We start from the raw sequence: 19,983 nt of genomic DNA, 5'->3' as shown, positions 1-19,983 counted from the left end.
CTAGGTGCCTCTGTGGATGTGTAGGCTTTGACTTTAACATAGCTATTTCTGTGACCAGTCACAAGCTAATCCCTCAGCTATATCAATGATAAATTCTCCTGTTTGATATGGAAACCCCTTTTTCAAGGTGCCTTATTTCTCTCAACCAGCTTAAAGACGCTACGAATCTTAGCAGCGTTCATTAAAGCTCTGTCGTCCCGACAGTTTTGTTCCTTCACCTGAAGAAGGCTACTTGTGTTGTGGCCAAAACGTCGTGAGAATTTTATTGTTTTATTTTATTCTCATTCTACGTGACTTTACCGAAAGAACCAAAGAAGATGAATTCCTGGGAAGTGTTTCAATTTGGCAGAGAAAGCTGATGAATAATAGCACAATACACCATGCAACACCAGTAAGAATTATATTTTATAATCTTTCTATGACTTGCAAAGAGAATTATCGTAAACCGAGCTATCACACAGTTCTACTGTGGAGTCTAAAACCAATATCCTCTCTGTCTCTCTGACCTCTATTTGCTATATGAGCCAGTGCATGAAACATTGCTTGATTTTTCGATTTAAAGCTTTCGTGACTGCAAGGATTCATCTTCTTTGGTTCTTTCGGTAAAGTCACGTAGAATGAGAATAAAATAATAAATTGATAAAATAAAATAACACAATAACATTCTCACGACGTTTCGGCCACAACACAAGCGGCCTTCATCAGTCGAAGGGGACGAGACTGTCTGGAGGACAGCGCTGGAGTCAGAAAGTCACGCTGAGATCACGACCTTTCTTCTCACACAGCTTAAAGGTCGTGATCTGATCGTGGCTTTTTCACTCCAGCGCTGTCCTACCAGACAGTCTCGTCCCTTCACCTGATGAAGGCCGCTTGTGTTGTGGCCGAAACGTCGTGAGAATATTATTGTGTTATTTTATTTTATCAATTTATTATTTTATTCTCATTCTACGTGACTTTACCGAAAGAACCAAAGAAGATTGCTTGATATTCTTAGTTTTTTAGGTAAAGTCACGTTGAAGAGAAACAACAAAATAACCAAATATATATATTTTGTTATTTTGTTGTTTCTCTTCAAAAAATAAATCAAGCAATCTTTTGATTTAAAGCTTTCGTGACTGCAGTAATTCATATTCTTAGTTTTTTCGGTAAAGTCACGTTGAAGAGAAACAACAAAATAACAAAATATATATATAAAATAACAAAATATATATATATATTTTGTTATTTTGTTGTTTCTCTTCAACGTGACTTTACCGAAAAAACTAAGAATATGAATTACTGCAGTCACGAAAGCTTTAAATCAAAAGATTGCTTGATTTATTTTTCATTTTCAGGCCACAGTGCTGATTGAGGAAGGTGACGAGTTGTTGGTAATTTATGCTCGTGCAGCACTGCCTACATGGCAGCATCGCCGGAGAGAGTTTGTTTAGCATTGTGATTATTACCTGGGGGACAGGTGCAGGGCTCTCATAGCACACTCGGCCACGTGCGTGGGACTGTTCTTGAGACGCCAGTAGTAAGAGGCCATGTTGTAAAGCACCCAGGACGTCTTGTTCTGGAGCATACATTGTGTGTGTACAATAGTCTTGTTATAATTGTGAGTCACACTCTCACCCACACATCCACTCACCCACCCACTCACCCACAAAAATTCCCCATATAGCCTGAACAGACTACTGGGGCAAGTGATAATAGCAAGCACCTATGAAGACACTGACTCACCCACCAACTCCCTTCACTTGTCACCCATTCACTCACTCACAGATGAACTCTCCCACACGATCAAACACTCACCCATAGGTTACCCACTTACTCACTTTACTTGTTGGCCACTCACACACCCACTCATACAATGTCTATAATACAAACATTGCAAATCCGTTACTCACACAGGTGCCATGAACATACAGCTGTAAAATGCTCGATGTCCAAGGACCGTATTCTTAGTCACAACTTATTTCAGGCTTGGCGATGGTTCGCTTCAGCTGGCTCAAAGCCACTGCGTTTAACTTGAGTCGGCTCGAAGCACAGTCCCAGCGAGGCTCAGGATTCCATTGAGCTGAGCCCAAGCTGAACAATGGCTGAGGCATTCACTCCTGCATGTGTGGAAGCAGCCGAGTGGCTTAAGCTTGAGCCGAGTCGCGTAAGAAAACTGAGCCAGAGCGGAGCTATGACAAAGAACGTGGCCCCTACATTGCACACACCTGCTGCAAAGCCAGGTGAATCAGATGCCCCAGTTCATCGAGGCTGCCGGTCCCCATGGGAAGCGGCAATGCTTGGAATACAGGATCCTCTGGGGACAGCAATGGAGCACTCAGATTTCCTCTTTCCTGCACACCCTGGAAAGCACCACATGTGACAATCACTCCACAATATCAACAGCAAGCACTTTAAAGAATGTACATGAAAACCCCATTACTTGTAGCTACTTGCACATATGGCAGTTGTTGTAATGTAATGGTGAGCATACCAGACTTTTCTAGATTTGAAGCTTTCGTGACTACAAGGATCCATACTCTTTGGTTCTATTCGGTAAAGTCACGCAGGTAAAAAAATAAAACAAAAATCACGACGTTTCGGCCACAACACAAGCGGCCTTCATCAGGTGAAGGGACCAGCCTGTCTCGAAGACTGCGCTGGAGTGAAACAGAGCCAAGCTCAGACCGCGACCTTTAAGCTGTGTGAGAGGGATTAAGGTGCCTCGACAAATGAATTAGCATAAAAAATTAGCATTTGATTGGCGGACTTAGCATGATGAAAGGTGTAGCACACGACAGTGCACCTTTAAGCTGTGTGAGAGGGATTAAGGTGCCTTGACAAAGGAATTAGTCTAAAAATTAGCATTTGATTGGCGGACTTATCATGATGAAAGGTGTACCACAGTGATCGGCACCGGCAGTGCACCAGCCTGTGCTGCGAAAGTTTGGGGTACCACTACTTGAAAAAATATACTGTACCAATGAAAATTAGTTTAATGTTTAGTTCGATTTAGAACATCTTTTCAATGGTTGCAATCCACCTTCCAGCGAGGCAGTTAAAACAATGGTGCAAATTTCTCATATCTCCCGACTACCTCTATCCATCCAGCAGTATGAATGGGTGAGGCAGCATAAAAGTGTGGATAGGCTCACCTTTTCAAACACGTCTGGTCAACATGGAAAGTATCGACCAAATACAGTACCACCACCTCGAGGGAAGGCCTTTCTGCCAGCAGGACCGTGAGCAAGCACTTGCAGGGCTTCGCTTTGCTTCTTATTTGGTGATCTGCCTTCATGGCAGGTCCTCGGCTGCCATCTTCTCTTTCTGTTCTCTGCTCTCCTCTTCAGCTCCTCCAGCATCCGAATTGTTGTTCCTCCATTATTTTCCTTCTGTGCTTCTATAACGTCCTCACTCAACGATTCATCCCCTCCTGAAATGCGTCCAATCCGGTCTTCTCTCACCTTCGTTCGTTGATACCATTTAAGATTTCTTCTTATCAGTGTAGCTATCTGCATCCTCCTCCATATCCATGTTGAAAACACTCCCCACCGTCTCACGCTGTGCTGTGTCAGTGTCCACATTTCTGGCTTCCTGCAAGGCTCCGCTCCACATCATGGTCTTGACTCTCTGCACCGTTGCCATATTTGTACAAATGCAGCAAGCGTGTTTGCGTGTGCATTTTATGTGTGAACCTGGTTGTGCCCTACAGCTGTGCAAGAGGGGAATGCATGCGTGTGAGCAGACTGACCCGCAGGTGCTGAAACGCGTGTATGCTGTAGGCGAGCTCCAGGATACGCATGCAGTCCGGACTCAGTAAGTCACCACTTGGCTTGTGCTTTACATCTATGTGATCTTCTGGCCTACACACAACAAAGGTGGTTCATGCAGAGCATCCACACAACGAAAACAGCAGCGATAATGACGTACAAACAGGGTGCCCTGCTGGACATAAACCAACTTCTGCAACGAGCAGCTAACGCGCCACCGCTAGGAAGACACCATCCCACGATTGTCGCAAGGTACTCACCGGATGTTCTTGGTCTCAAGGGCGATGTAGGTGCCATGATAGAGATCCAGGTCACCGAGGGGGACGCGGGCGTGTGTGCAGGCCGGCTCCTCGGCATAGTGCCGCTCCTCCAGGCGCGTGTCCTTGTCTTCATTCTCCTCGATGTGAATTTTATGCTCCATAAGAACCAGCTGCACCCACGCACAAAACAAAGATCCCCTGTATAGCCTAATAGACTATTCGAGAAAGTGGCACCAATGTGTGGAGTTTGTAAAATTACCTAAAAACTACTCAATTGGGACACAGAATGGAACATCGTCCGTTTCTGTGAAAACTTGGCAGGACCCTCCTGCAAAAGTATTGAGACTCGTTGCAGTTTTTCTGGATTAACAAGCATTATATCCATACTCTTTGGTTCTTTCGGTAAAGCCACGTAGGTATAAAACAAAATTAATTAAATCACGATGTTTCGGGCGCAACACAAGCGTCCGCCATCAGGTGGGACAACCACAGCATTATATCGATAATAAACACAGTAACCTACATTTCGTATACACTGTGAGGAATCGTGTATATTTGGCAATAAAAAATATTTTTTAAAAATGTTGTTACTGGCAATCTAATACACATTTGGAGGCCGGTGCTGAGTCGCCTTGTGCTGCACAAGGACAGCTGCCCTTCGAGTGGTTGAGATGTATGTGACGCAAGGCATTTTGGGTTTCCGAAGCATTGAGCACCATATAAATGGTAAGATTACTACTGCATAATTACTAAAGCTAGATAGAGCTAGCATGTGCACCTTGATGATCAGAATAATCGAAAAGAACAGCAAACGCTTACAACGAGACTAAATGAAGATGGTGGCACGATGATGGTATCCTTGCCGCCGTGTGCGCCCCCCAACCAGAACGCTCTCACGAGTTGACAGCCGCGCGGTTATGACGATATGTTTCTTACAAGCTACATATTCTCATAGGTTACACGCGGTCACTCACCTCGAGCTCCTTGAGGGCCTCCAGACGCGCCTCCTGGCGCATGAACAACACGAGATCATGGGGGTGCTTCAAGTTCAACTGGGAATCCACCTGTTCATGCAGCATACGAGAGATATGACACGGATCAAGACCAAAACATCACAACGGCGGATTATAGGACGCACAATACTCACCTCCCAAATCAACACGGATTATTGGGGTTCTGCTGTACTTTAGGAGCAGCACCGATACAGCTCAGGGTGTGTGAAGATAGAGGTAGGTGGAGACGGGGGTACGCGGAGACGGGTATGCGGAGAGAATACGTGAAGACATGGTTACGTGAAACCAGCAGTACGTGAAGACATGGGTACGTGGAGACATGTACATGGAGACAAGAACAGATAGCAGGTGGAGATAGGGGCCCGTGTTAACAGGGAAACGTGGAGACTCGGGTACGTGGAGGCAGGAACCCTTGTAAACAGAGGTACGCGGGGACAGGGGTACGTTGAGAAAGGGAACAGGAAGTGGGCCTTACCTGTACCCCTCTGTCTCTCACCTGCTGCTGAATGCGTCCGTCCTCCGTCACGACCCAGTGCGTGGTGGCCGCGCTTGGCCCGGGCAGTGCGAACAACGTCGCCGCGACCCACAGCGCCGCGGCGCCTATGAACCCCTGGGTGCAGATCGGACTCCGGCTCGGGGCGCCCGGCTCGGCCTCCTCGCGTCCCGCCATGGCGCCTCCTGTGCCGCTCCTGCGGCTCGCTCCTACGGCTCGCGCCTGGGCGGTGACGTCATCAGCGCGCGTCACGGCCCCGCGCTCGGCGTCTTTCGAGGCCCCCGCCGCGCTGAAAGTGTCCCCGCCGCATCGAGTTGCCAACCCTCCGAGTGATTTTAATTTGACATTTTAAGGAAATTCGTTTTTTTTGAAGTCTCAAGAGTTGCCAACCCTACCGCCGCACCACGCGTGGTTTTTCAAGTGTTCCCGTCGATTTTGTGTTCACCGGGTGAGAACTCCAGAGACCAGGATGTTGTCATTTGCAACCGAAACTACGACCCATATAGTAAGCCCACCGATACATTAAAGACAAGCCATAGTGTGTGATCGTGGTCATGCAACCCAAACCATGGACCGTATTGTAAACCACAGTCGTATTTTCTCCTTCACGTTCTGTCTTGAAGCCCTCTCGCGGCTATCACCAGACAGGGCATTGAGCTCCTGGACCATATTGCGATCACAAGGCAGATACAAAATGCTGCGACTTCGTGTGCTGCCAGCAGGGAGCGATGGTGTCCCAGTGTGCACATTTGCCGGTTACAAAGTCTCGTGATGTGGCGGCAGAGCCTCCTCGCTCCATCGGTCAGTGATGTGAGCTTCGCTTGAAGGGCGAGGAGTTCCGCGTTCACTCCGCAGAAGGGTGACAGTAACTCAACACCTTCCTCATTAATAGATATAAACAAGTATGGGCAATGACCCGTCAAACCAGACTTCCTCTGAAATTAAATGGAAACCCATTTTGCACATTACTGACAATTCAAATGTGAAAACCCTCACGTAATCGGAATGTTTTATTGGTTGTGTACAACATTGTGGGTGCGTTTATATGTACGCGTACATATGAACATGTAAAACAGGCGATTTTTTTCGAGCATGGCTCTTGTTCACAGCGCAAGGAAAGCGAGGGGGCTTAGGCAGGACGCATGGCGAGGGGAGACGGTCGAGACCGTGAGGGAGTCGCAGCCTCAGAGGGAATCTCGCCCTTGGGGACGTCCGCCGCAGATGTGAGAGCGGCTTGCCTGCGGGATAGAGATGCATGTATCGCCGTTGCATGGATGGACGCCAGGGCTCTCCACTGTTGGATGGCCGCAGCCATTCAGCAGCGGATAGAGCCTGGGTGGAGATAACGCCCCCCCCGCACACCCAATCGTGACGTCACGGGGCTTCCCCGAGGTCACGTGACGTGGGGGCTGAGTCCCCGGATGAAGGAAGCGAGATACCGGGGGCAGCACCCGGGGGCCGAGGTTGAATTTCGGTGGGCCGACTTCAGGGGGAGCGTCGGGGTTCAAAGTGCGCCGAGAACTGGGATCTGAGGTCCGAGTACAGAGGTTCGAGCAACCGGGTCCGAGGTATGAGAATGAAATTCCTGAGTCCGAGCACCAGGGTCTGACCACCCTGATTACTAAACAGTGGTACCCGAGATTCGAGCTCTGGAGTCCGAGTGCCAGTCTTTTTGCAATGGGGTCCGCGCACCGGTGAGCTCCGAGTCCTCGGCCTAGGTAACCGGGGTTCGTTCACTGCCGAGATCCGAGCTCTGGGGTCTGAACGCCGGGGTGTCGTGCTGTGAGCGGCGTGTGTCTCTTGCGTGTTTACAGTGTGCTCCAAATAACGTGACCAGATACACATTCGCCCGCATATATTGCGCTAAACCATTGGAAGATATTTGATTTGAAGCTTTTGTGACTGCAGGAATTACTCTTTGGTTCCTTCGGTAAAGTCACGTAGAAAGAAAATAAATTAAATAATAGAAGACGACGTTTCGATTGCAACACAAGCAGTCGTCATCAGGTAGAACTAAATTTGAGAGAGACAAAACACAGGCACGGAGACAAGCAGAGAGACAACACAGAGTATCTGTATGTTGTATGTCTCTCTCTGTGTGTGTCTGTGTTTTGTCTATCAAATTTAGTTCTACCTGATGACGACTGCTTGTGTTGCAATCGAAACGTCGTATTATTTATTTTCTTTATACGTAACTTTACCGAAAGAACCAAACAGCATTGGAAGATATATTTAGATTAATGCGTTACACCATTGGAGATGTATTAATATAAATGTGATGAGTCGCTCATGTGAGGCCCAGAGGCCGCACAGGGCAGTGCCCCCTGCTCGCCTGGCCGCTGCTGCGGGCGCCAGGCCGAACAGCGTCGAAGCCGGGTGGTTCGTGAGATTTTGCCGTGACTGTGTTTTCGCCGCATTGTGTATGTTTATAGGTAGCTGCCGTAATGTAACAGCACACACTGGACTTGCATTCCAGTCGTACCGGTGTAATTCCATCTCCCGGCGTGACTGCGAACACAATCGGGAAAGTTTACTCCGCCGCCCCTGGTCATCCAGCAACAGTGTAAATGGGTTCTAGATTTAAAGCTTTCGTGACTGCTAGGATCCATACTCTTTGGTTCTATTGGGTAAAGTCACGTAGGTGAAAATAAAATAACAAAAAATCACGACGTTTCGGCCACAACACAAGCGGCCTTCATCAGGTGAAGGGACGAGACTGTCTGGAGGACAGTGCTGGAGTGAGAAAAGCCACGCTTAGATTACGACCTTTAAGCTGTGTGAGAAGAAAACAAAGCGCCTTGACAAAGAAATTAGCATATAATTTAGCATTGAAATGGCTCATTGAAATAGCTAAGTTAAAGTATACACATCCGCAGAGGCACCCCTTGACAAAGGAATTAGCATAGATGCTAAATTCTATGCTAATTCCTTTGTTAAATTCTATGCTAATTCCTTTGGCAAGGGGGTGCCTCTGCGGATGTGTATACTTTAACTTAGCTATTTCAATGAGCCATTTCAATGCTAAATTATATGCTAATTCCTTTGTCAAGGTGCTTTGTTTTCTTCTCACACAGCTTAAAGGTCGTGATCTAAGCGTGGCTTTTCTCACTCCAGCGCTGTCCTCCAGACAGTCTCGTCCCTTCACCTGATGAAGGCCGCTTGTGTTGTGGCCGAAACGTCGTGATTTTTTGTTATTTTTTTGTTATTTTATTTTCACCTACGTGACTTTACCCAATAGAACAAAAGAGTATAGTGTAAATGGGGTCACCGCAACTTCATTGATCGGCAGGTCGCGTGTGATGGGATGAAGAGTGGGTTATGCCCACCTCCTCCAACACGTCTGGTCATTGTGGAAGAGTAAACCAAATACTCCCCCCAGAGGTTCCTCTTGTGAACACCCTCGCGCCGAAATTGGCTTGAGCAATTGCAGGGCTGTAGCTTTACGTAAAAAATTTGTTTTAAGCAATATAAATAACATCACAAACTGTATACAGGCCAGGTTTCAGACTTCATGGAGGTAACAGGTTTATGTTAAGAAAACCGGGACATGTCACTCCTGAAGCTAGTCCGAAATCCACCTTCACATATCTCTCCACAAAAACATATACACTTCCCATTGGCCACACAGCCTTTCGGAGAGTGAATATTTTCAGCAGCATTGGTTCAATACCATCAAACTATGGACCAGATTCGACATTTATCAGCAAAGTTGGGCTGATGCAAATAACTTATATCTATATGTGTGCGCGCCATGCCTGTGTGCAAATTTCCTGCCGGTTGTGTGTGTGCATACCAAGGTAGACTGGGGTCTGTGTGATGGGGTCAGCGATGGGAGTCTAACTTGCTTTCACCACTCCTGTGATCTTTTGTACTCACGCCATGGTAACTACTTCCCCCCACGTGTACCACTAGGTTCTGTGCAGGCCCCATCCGGGCCGTGGGGCCGCGTTGCACAATGAGCTGTGGCAGTGGTCGCGAAGTGGACAATGAGGCATGCTGCAGCGCACGGGGGTTGCGCACGCCAGGAGACACAACCGATTATTCAGAGAGCGGCCTCTCCTTCCATTCGGTGTCTGGCGATGACTCGGCCACCGAGGCTCAAGGCTACGAGGCTGACTTTGAGCCGCCCCTTGAGAGCAAGTACGAGTGCCCCATCTGCCTGATGGCACTGAGGGAGCCCGTGCAGACTCCCTGCGGACACCGCTTCTGCAGAGCATGCATCCTGCACTCCATGAGGTGCGCTGGGCCTTCCCACACACACTGGAAATTCCCACACACATGGCTTCAATAGAACTGCTTTCAGTGTCATGAAGTTGTCTGACCCTGCCAGTTTCAGCCAGGATGTTTTACAGATGATGGGAGCGGAGGGGAGCGTTATCTGTAAAATGTCATTATTATTGCGCTTGTTTACGCAGGAAAGCCTCACATAGTCTCATGTCTATTTCAGGAGCGTCTTTACAAATTGCAGTAAGTAGCGATGATCCGATGTGTAATCTCAATGGAGACATTTGCAGGTAATTTTTTAGCTTTGGGATGTTTTGGCCAATACTGGTTTCAGTGTGTTTTTTTGTATGTAATGGGAGGAAACTAGAGAACGCAGAGGAAACTAATGCAGAATAAGAGGAAAATATACAACCTCTTCACGGAAAAGCACCCAATTTGGGAATTGAACCGAGGCGATTCTTACTTTGAGGTACAAGTGTTACCACTGCACTACCATCCTGCCACCAAAATATTTCAACATTTTCACAGACTATCTACAATTTTTTTACGGAAATTCCACCAACAGGGAATACTGATCAGGTTAAAGAATGGTCAAACAATATTTCTGACCGACACAATGAGGAGGCCTTCATGAAATACGAGATTGTGACAAGTCAGTGAAATTTATGACACCTGCACACACAGCAGCAACAGCAGATGATATTGCCAACGCATGTTACATGTGTAATGTCAGCGATTCGGAGACAAGGGTTTCCAGGAGGCACCTTTTTTATTAACACCTTCACCCTTCACAGGTTCGCCCTCGCACTCTCCCTAGTCGTCTAGCCTAACCTAAACACAATCCTGACTGTGTGGCACTGATGGCGCTGACCGAGAAAGCCAACAACTCTCCGGTCGTGCAATATCTAGTGAAGGCGGCGAAGACGACAGCGATGACGAGATGAGTCCACTCCCAGAACCGGCAGCCCCGAGCTCCCGCTCTCAGCTGCTTTTATGCTACCCAGCGCGGCCTGGATCCGCACTGGCCGTGCCTTCCTTCTGGAACCCACTAGCAGGTTCCAGGAGCTTCCAGATGGGGTCTTCCATGACCCTTGCCCCAGTTCCTCCGCCCTGCCGACACACCCGTGTATATGCTCACCGGCGTGTGTACTGTTTGTCCACCGCAGTTGCCGCTGCTGGGCAGCAGTCGGCGCTTTTACACTATGCATGCACTTTGACATAACCATGTGTTTTACCTTGGGAAGCCTCACTGAGTCTCAAGACTTTTTCAGTAGGGTCCTGCTACATTATTAGGTTTGGCCAATTCCATTAATGAGAGTTTGGCTTCTTGTGGGAGTAAACTGGAGAGCCCGGATAAAACACCTGGCGCATAGGAGGGGTTCACGCCCAAAGCTCCGCACAAATATATTCAAGAATCTATTGCTGTGCTGCTATCTCCTGGCCATCTCGCAGCCAGCCCCCCGCCCCTACAGCACCTGTGATTCCCAAGCAGCCCCCCACCAACCAGGCTTAACCCTGGCATTGCGCATTATCCCCCCCGACCCCTCCCCCACTGCCTGGGATGGCAAGTGAAAGTGCAGTCCCAGGGATAAAACAAGCAGAGCCAGGGGTATCCCTGCATCCCCCCCTGTACACGATGCCTCTTTGTCTGGCTGCTTCTGTAATGATTATGTAAACTGTGTAGACAATTTTTTGAGTGTGTGTTCACACTTTTACAACTTCAGGTTAAAATATGCGTTCCATGTTACCGACTTAGGGACGCCGGTCCCAAGTGCCCCGTGGATAACGCCGTGCTCCATGAGGGACAACTCTTCCCCGATAACTTTGCCAAGCGCGAGATCCTATCGCTCACCGTGCGATGTCCCAACAAGCCATGTGGTCACCGCGGCGAGCTGCGTGCCCTACAGGTGAGAAGCCCCAGCCATTTTCTACACCGCATCCCGACTCATTCCCATGGCATAACACAAGCTCAAATTTACATTTAGGCAGTCTTCCTCTCCGGTTTACAGCCATAAGCCAGTGATGGATATTCCACGTTATTATGGTGGAGGCAAATCTTTCCAAAGAACCACTGTCGACTTTCCCACAAACTGGTACTTTTTTATTGACCCTGAAATGCGGTATGATGGGTTGAGTCAACCCCCAACCAGAACGTGATTTCACTCTACCACCGAGCCACCTCATTGATGCACTGCTTATCTGACCAAGACATCACTTACACTTTGACTGAATGTTTTATAATTCCCTTCGTGTATGCGTGTGTGCAGGAACACCAGTTGCGTTGTGAGTACGCGCAGGTGCCATGTGTGCGCTGTGAGATGCCTGTGTGCCGGCGGGACCTGGCAAAGCATGAGGAGCAGGAGTGCATGAGACGCATTGTCACTTGTCTCCACTGCTGTGAGAAGATGGCATACAAAGACTCAAAGGTTGGACTGTGGCTGCAATATATTCCGATTATATTCTGGCCAGTAGGGTCGTAGAGTGGTAACACTTGTGCCTCACAGCAAGAAGGACTTGGGTTCGATTTCCAACTCGGGCGCCTTACTGTGTGAAGTTTGTATGTTCTCTGTGTGTTCTGCATGGGCTTCCTTCGGGTTCCCTGGTTTCCTCCCACAGCTAAAAAAACACCTCACAGTGTAACTGGAACTGGCCAAATTACCATTGCTGAAAAATTACCTGCAAATGACTCAATTGGGATTAAACATTTCAACATTGCTCCCTACTCCAAATACTTGGCAGGACCCTCCTGAAAACAGTCTTAAGACTCGGTGAGGCTTCCCTAGGTTAAAAAGTATAATAGTAAACTAATGACAAGTGCGATCCTGGTGGTGTTAAACTCTCCACCCTGCTCAACCCAATGAATGTGGCCCATTCTCGGGCTGGGTCAAAAAGCATAATATATATTCCCATTATAATATTTGGCTATAAATGTAAGAATGTATATAATTAAAAGAGCATGAATATTTAGCAACTAGTTAAGTAATCTAAAATATTTGCTTCTGTCAGTGACTAACACATTGCTGTGTGGGTTCTGTTTGCTTTGTTTTTCTGCAGAACCATGAACAGATGTGTCCACTCGTCGTGGTGAATTGCAAACACTGCCAACAGGAGCTGATCCGGGAACAGGTGAGTCATCTGTTCCATCACTGCCATCTCTTGGGTTGTCCAGAATATGGTTGTAGAGCCAGTAGATACATTTTTCTCTGTTCCACCTGGGTGAGGATTAAGCGTTACCCCCCCCCGCACACGTGGATTTTCTCCAGGTATTGCTGGTTCTGGCTGCCTTCACACTTGCATGTAAATTCCTGCACCTCTGTGCGAAAACTGCACATTACGACTTGGACAGCGTTTTACAATGCGCATTGCATGAATGACGCAGTATAAATTAAGTACATTAATTATTGTAAGCGCACGTGGTAGCTACATTCTGAAGACTTTGCGTCCTGAAGGTGTAATGGGCATAGCAATAAACTCTTACGCAACTATTGCAGCAAACATGTCAGCGTCAATAAAAATGTGCAAAAATATAAAAAAGCAGGATCATGAGAAGCAGCAGTGGCTTGAGGAGGCCTTAATCCAGCAGTAGATTGATTATGGGTGATGATTCCCTGACATGAGTTTTTGGCGATGTAACATTCTGTGATCAATGGCTATGTTTGTCTTTACAACAGCTGGGGCCGCATCTGGAGGTCGACTGTCAGCAAGCCCAGGTGCCCTGCACCTTCAGCCCGCTCGGCTGTGAGGCTCAGGTAACAATTTTGGGGCTTCATATCCTGTGCCGAGTCATGTCTTTTCTCAAAAATTCCAGGCATAAATCAGGTAACTCTTCGGTACATAGCTGCAGAGATAAATAGTGCATTAAGTGGTGGCAGGGGGGTGTAGTGGTAACACTTGTGCCTCACAGCAAGAAGGGATTAGCGACTCGATTGCCTTTATATGTGGAATTTGTATGTTCTTTCCCAGTTTTGCAGAGTGTGTGCATGTGTGTGTGTGAGTGGTGGTACAGTGAGGGAAAAAAGTATTTGATCCCCTGCTGATTTTGTACATTTGCCCACTGACAAAGAAATGATCAGTCTATAATTTTAATGATAGCTTTATTTGAACAGTGAGAGACAGAATAACAACAAAAAAATCCAGAAAAACGCATGTCAAAAATATTATAAATTGATTTGCATTTTAATGAGGGAAATAAGTATTTGACCCCTTTGCAAAACATGACTTAGTACTTGATGGCAAAACCCTTGTTGGCAATCACAGAGGTCAGACGTTTCTTGTAGTTGGCCACCAGGTTTGCACACATCTCAGGAGGGATTTTGTCCCACTCCTCTTTGCAGATCTTCTCCAAGTCAAGGTTTTGAGGCTGACATTTGGCAACTCGAACCTTCAGCTCCCTCCACAGATTTTCTATGGGATTAAGGTCTGGAGACTGGCTAGGCCACTCCAGGACCTTAATGTGCTTCTTCTTGAACCACTCCTTTGTTGCCTTGGCCGTGTGTTTTGGGTCATTGTCATGCTGGAATACCCATCCACGACCCATTTTCAATGCCCTGGCTAAGGGAAGGAGGTTCTCACCCAAGATTTGACGGTACATGGCCCCGTCCATCGTCCCTTTGATGCGGTGAAGTTGTCCTATCCCCTTAGCAGAAAAACACCCCCAAAGCATAATGTTTCCACCTCCATGTTTGACGGTGGGGATGGTTTACTTGGGGTCATAGGCAGCATTCCTCCTCCTCCTCCAAACACGGCGAGTTGAGTTGATGCCAAAGAGCTCCATTTTGGTCTCATCTGACCACAACACTTTCACCCAGTTGTCCTCTGAATTATTCAGATGTTCATTGGCAAAATTCAGACGGGCATGTATATGTGCTTTTTTGAGCAGGGGAACATTGCGGGCGCTGCAGGATTTCAGTCCTTCATGGCGTAGTGTGTTACCAATTGTTTTCTTGGTGACTATGGTCCCAGATGCCTTGAGATCATTGACAAGATTCTCCCGTGTAATTCTGGGCTGATTCCTCACCGTTCGCATGATCATTGCAACTCTACGAGGTGAGATCTTGCATGGAGCCCCAGGCCGAGGGAGATTGACAGTTCTTTTGTGTTTCTTCCATTTGCGAATAATCGCACCAACTGTTGTCACCTTCTCACCAAGCTGCTTGGCAATGGTCTTGTAGCCCATTCCAGCCTTGTGTAGGTCTACAATCTTGTCCCTGACATCCTTGGAGAGCTCTTTGGTCTTGGCCATGGTGGAGAGTTTGGAATCTGATTGATTGATTGCTTCTGTGGACAGGTGTCTTTTATACAGACACCTGAGATTAGGAGCACTCCCTTTAAGAGTGCTCCCAATCTCAGCTCGTTACCTGTATAAAAGACACCTGGGAGCCAGAAATCTTTCTGATTGAGAGGGGGTCAAATACTTATTTCCCTCATTAAAATGCAAATCAATTTATAAAAATTTTGACATGCGTTTTTATCGATTTTATTGTTATTCTGTCTCTCACTGTTCAAATAAACCTACCATTAAAATTATAGACTGATCATTTCTTTGTCAGTGGGCAAACATACAAAATCAGCAGGGGATCAAATACTTTTTTTCCTCATTGTAAGTGATAGTGTGTGAAATTTGTATGTTATCTCCTGTTCTGCATGGGTTTCATCTGGGTTCACTGGTTTCCTCCCATAGCTATATCACATACAATGTAACTTTTTAACAAAAGATCCCAATGCTGAAAGTTTACCTGCAAATTACTCAAATGGAATTACGCGCAGCAGCAGCATCGCCCACTAATGTGAAAACTTAACAGCACCCTCCTGAAAAAGAACCTTGACACTCAGCGAGGCTTTCCTGAGTAGATAAGTATTCTAATAAGAATAATAATTAAGTCGCATAGGATGTCACTGCATTTTTAAACGAAATAGAACATGCTGCCTGATTGTAGGGTATGCCATCTGGTGGCCAGGAGTGCTAACTACGGGTATGGGTGCGGGATCGAACTGGAAGCTCCTGGAACCCGCGAGAGAGTTACGGAAGAGGAGCGTGGCCAAGGGTGGGGCTTGGCCACACTGGGTGAATATAAGGGAAAGGCAAACGGGGGTTCGGGGCTGTCGTAGGGGTTTGGATCCTGGCTGTCATCGCCGTCATCGCTACCATATCTTCGTCGTCGTCGCTGCATAGCCAGCCAATTATACAGTCTTCATCGCCGTCAACACTATATAGTTAGCCAGCTATATAGTTATGTGTTCCCGATGTCGCTGTATGGATGGCTAAGCTATAAGTCAGTCAGTGCTTATGTTACTCTGTGACCCTGTCATTAAAGTATTAAGAAATAAATAAGAAACCCTCTATAAGTCGTGTCTCGGAAGTCGTCTCATTATACGTGTGAACTCTCGCATGTGTGTGTGGCATGTTGCTCTCTTGCAGATGGTGCGGTCGCTGCTGGCCGCTCACATGCATGAGCACACGCAGGTGCACATGCGTCTCCTGGCCAATGGCCTTAAGATCCTGCGTATCCAGGTTGGCCAGGGTGCCCAACCGTCCTCGGCGGCCGGGTCCTCTGCTCCGCCTAACAGCCTCTCTTGGCTCAGCAGCACGAGCGGCGGGGACGTCCAGACTGCCGGCGCCAGTCGGAGCCAGGGTTCGCGCGACCGCGCCGCATGCGACTGCGCTCAGGAGCTGGACCGGCTGCGCGAAATCACGCGGACGTTAGAGGAGCGCGTCGTCCTGCAGCTGCACCAGATCCGGGAGCTGAGCGCCAAGACGGACAACCAGCAGGGCTTGCTTGCCGAGGCCACGCGCCTCGTGCGCTCACTGGAGGCTCGCGTGGCCGAGTCCGAGTCGCGCCTGTGCGCGGGCATCTTCACGTGGCGCGTGGAGAGGTTCTCACGACTCCTCCCTGGGGGCCTCGCTTCCGGCTTTGCTTCCGACGGAATGCACCCAGACGCTCCGGCTGTCATGCACAGCTCGGGATTCTACACGGGAGTCCCCGGCTACCGCCTGTGCCTTCGCCTGCAGGTGCTGAGCGGCCGCGAGGTTCCGGCGGGCGCGGCTTCTCCCAGCGTGCTGCTCGCCGGGCGCCAACCTCATCTGGCCTTGTTTGTTCACCTGCTGCAAGGCGACTATGACCACCGCCTGCCATGGCCCTTCAAAGGTCGCATCCGCATCTCGGTGGTGGACCAGTGTGAGCGCGATAGCGTGCACGTGACAGAAATGATGGATGCCGATCCGCAGCTGAGTGCCTTCCAGCGCCCCTCCGTGCACCGCAACCCCAAGGGTTTTGGCTACATGAATTTCATGGATATCAACACCCTGCACCACCGCTCTTACCTGCGCGATGACTGCCTAGTGGTGCGCTGTGAGGTGGTGACGACGCTGGGTCCGGGAGGGTTGCAGCAGCAAGGCCTACTGCTCGAGGACCCCCCACGGCCCCCAAATCAGCCCGAGAATGTTCCACATTCCATGGGATGAGCAGAGTGGAGAGTTTAACACAACCAGAATGTCAGTCGTAATTATTTTTTTGTTATAATTATGTTTTTTTTTTACCCAGGAAAACTGAGTCTCGAGACACTTTTTCAGGAGGGTCTTGCCAAGTTTTTACAGGAGGGTGCGATGTTTTCATGTGTCATCCCAATTGAGCAATTTGCAGGTCATTTTTCAGCATGTGGCCAACACCAGTTACATCGGGGTTTTTTTGCTGTGAGAGTAAGCCGGAGAACCAAGAGGAAACCCATGCAAAAAATGGGAAGACAAACACATTCTATACAGAAAGGCACCCGTGTCGGGAATCGAACCCAGGCACTTCTTGCTGTTCTCAAGTCTTACCATGCCACCCAAATATTATTGTAATTGGTCACCCCGAGTTTTAAATGTATCCACCAAAGCAGTGGTTCCAAACCTGTGGTTTGTGAATCACTGTCAACCCCACAGACCACCATGCACCAATAAATATAAATATCTATTCTAAATCCGAGTATCTGCAAACAGATACGACACACATTTTATTTACGTGATCTGACCCAAAGAAATCAATTATATATCTGAAAACACTTCCCACAAGGATTTTCCTCGGCCTATGAATGTCACTGCAAAATAAATATGCACAGTTCCTCAGCAGGGTCTTCAGATGTCACCACATTCAGGTACTTTACAAGTCCAACTCGGGATTTTAGCTGGAGTCAACTGGATTACGACTTATGCCGCTCAGTCTCCACCTCCATTTGCAGATGACATGCGGGCTCTCTAAGACATTATTTTTTATTGTCATTTTCTGTTCGTGCCAGATATTCGTTTGTTAACATACCCATGTGCCTACAGCCTGTGAGAGCAGCCTTTATAATCAAAAGCATGTCTTCCCTGCTTTTTGTAACTAAATTGTAAGAATGTACTGTATAAACTGTGAGGTATTGATATAATCAGGCTGCATTGCGAATGGTGTCGCATTATCTCCTGGTTCGTGGCACGAGATCATATAGAGGCTACACCCAAGCTGCGACGGGAAGTGATGTGTTTTATTGTGAGGATGCAGTGTAGCTCTCGTCTCTGGTGTGACTTGTGTGTTCCATTACGCTGGGGCGGCGGATATTAAAGAGTGAAGAGTTCCTGTCGTGTGCTCCCACGTTTCACGTAACGAGATTACATTCTCTGCCAAACGCAGTGGCAAATTAATGTTTGGATGACACACTGAAGCGTGCGAGTGTGGTTTCTATATCACTGCAACCTCGTGCTAGTTTTGCATCGATATTTCATGAATCTGAAATAAAGCCTTGTTACAAAAATCAAGAGTAAATTCCTGCTGATCAAATATACATTGAGGCATTGGTGCTCATCTCATGTTTCCAGCCCTGCAGTTCCAGTGGTGGAAAATCTGCATTCCTCTGGTGGGGGCAAGTGTATCCATAGGACAACCACTATTGACTATCCCACAAAGTTGTTACTCATTTCAACAACCCCGGAGGGATGATGAGCTGAGTCAACCCCCAACCAGGATTTTAACTTGCAACCAGATATCTACCATTGTAATTACTATGAAGTGAAGTGCGGTATTTATGTATGTGCTTATGCATCTATAATTTATTGGTAATGAGTGTAATGCTAAAGTTCTGTAAGATTGAGAATATTAAAAAATATATATATAGAGGCGAAACCATATTCGTTGGGTCTTTCAGTAAAGTCACGTACAATGAGGGAAAAAAGTATTTGATCCCCTGCTGATTTTGTACGTTTGCCCACGAACAAAGAAATGATCAGTCTATAATTTTAATGGTAGGTTTATTTGAACAGTGAGAGAGAATAACAACAACAAAATCCAGAAAAACGCATGTCAAAAATGTTATAAATTGATTTGCATTTTAATGACTGAGAGATTAGCATGTTAATGGAAGATTGGAGAGCGGCCTCCACGAGGGCGTGGAGGTGGCTATGTTAATGTGACAAAATTAGCATGTTATTGTTATATCGGAGAGCGGCGTCCACGAGGGCGTGGAGGTGGCTATGTGACTGAGAGATTAGCATGTTAATGGGAGATCGGAGAGTAGCAACGTCGAGCTTGGCGAGCGAGGTGGCTGTGTTAGTGTGGGGAAATTTTACCTTTTCATGTAAAATCAGAGAGCTGAAAATAACAACTAACATCGGAAGGTGGTAGGATGGGAACATCACAGCCAGTTATGACTTCAACTGGTTGATAAGGCCCTTCCAATGATTGCTCAGTTTATACCCATATTCTCGATTGAAGTTGTGTCTTTCTCTATATGTGGATGGCTTCATGAACGAATCTTTGTTGATAGCCAGTGGTCTTCTTTGGTTCTTTCGGTAAGGTCACGTGGAATGAGAATAAAATAATAAAATAACACAATAAAATTATCACGACGTTTCGGCCACAACGCAAGCGGCCGTCTTCAGGTGAAAGGTACAGACCTGTCGGGACGACAGGTCGGGACGGCCGTCTTCAGGTGAAAGGTAACAGACCTGTCGGGACGACAGGTCGGGACGACAGGTCTGTACCTTTCACCTGAAGACGGCCGCTTGCGTTGTGGCCGAAACGTCGTGAGAATTTTATTATTTCATTATTTTCTCATTCTACGTGACCTTACGAAACAACCAAAGAAGATGAATCCTTGCAGTCACGAAAGCTTTAAATCGAAAGATAGCCAGTGGGTTTGATAAGTAATTTCGTCTTATAAAAATACATTTCGTGTGAGCCCACCGCATTAAAACAATGATCAGCCACGGCCGAGGTATTGGTCCTACCATGTTT

The 19,983-nt window shown here is 47.4% G+C and overlaps 2 protein-coding genes across 3 annotated transcripts in view; one reads left to right on the top strand and one right to left on the bottom strand.

Annotated features, from left to right (window-relative positions):
* The window catches only part of TTC17 (tetratricopeptide repeat domain 17), a 52,218-nt gene extending 46,427 nt beyond the window's left edge, over positions 1-5,791 (bottom strand). Inside the window, exons 1-6 of the mRNA XM_032960222.2 lie at positions 5,516-5,791; positions 4,981-5,070; positions 4,007-4,176; positions 3,728-3,839; positions 2,205-2,339; positions 1,446-1,555 (exon numbers count right to left, since the gene is read on the bottom strand). Of these exons, the coding sequence (XP_032816113.1) occupies positions 1,446-1,555; positions 2,205-2,339; positions 3,728-3,839; positions 4,007-4,176; positions 4,981-5,070; positions 5,516-5,689 (791 nt within the window). The 5' untranslated portion in view covers positions 5,690-5,791. The remainder of the gene's footprint in view (positions 1-1,445; positions 1,556-2,204; positions 2,340-3,727; positions 3,840-4,006; positions 4,177-4,980; positions 5,071-5,515) is intronic.
* Positions 5,792-5,892: 101 nt separating this feature from the next.
* TRAF6 (TNF receptor associated factor 6) lies at positions 5,893-18,505 on the top strand. 2 transcript variants are annotated; one of them, XM_076069523.1, is made up of 7 exons: positions 5,893-5,960; positions 9,425-9,748; positions 11,493-11,643; positions 12,004-12,162; positions 12,791-12,862; positions 13,408-13,485; positions 16,155-18,505. In XM_076069523.1, exons 2-7 carry the CDS (start codon positions 9,468-9,470, stop codon positions 17,196-17,198), a joined length of 1,785 nt encoding a protein of 594 aa, XP_075925638.1. In that variant the 5' UTR covers positions 5,893-5,960; positions 9,425-9,467; the 3' UTR covers positions 17,199-18,505. The 2 variants fall into 2 exon arrangements, with proteins under 2 accessions (XP_075925638.1, XP_032816114.1); XM_032960223.2 differs by lacking the exon at positions 5,893-5,960 and adding an exon at positions 6,122-7,080.
* The last annotated feature ends 1,478 nt before the right edge of the window (positions 18,506-19,983 follow it).

This window comes from Petromyzon marinus, chromosome 24 (genome assembly GCF_048934315.1).
Source record: "Petromyzon marinus isolate PM22_M1 ecotype Great Lakes invasive population chromosome 24, UKy_Petmar_22M1.pri1.0, whole genome shotgun sequence".
In the NCBI taxonomy this organism is placed as follows: Eukaryota; Metazoa; Chordata; class Hyperoartia; order Petromyzontiformes; family Petromyzontidae; genus Petromyzon; species Petromyzon marinus.
This window is presented reverse-complemented; position numbering and strand designations above follow the sequence as displayed.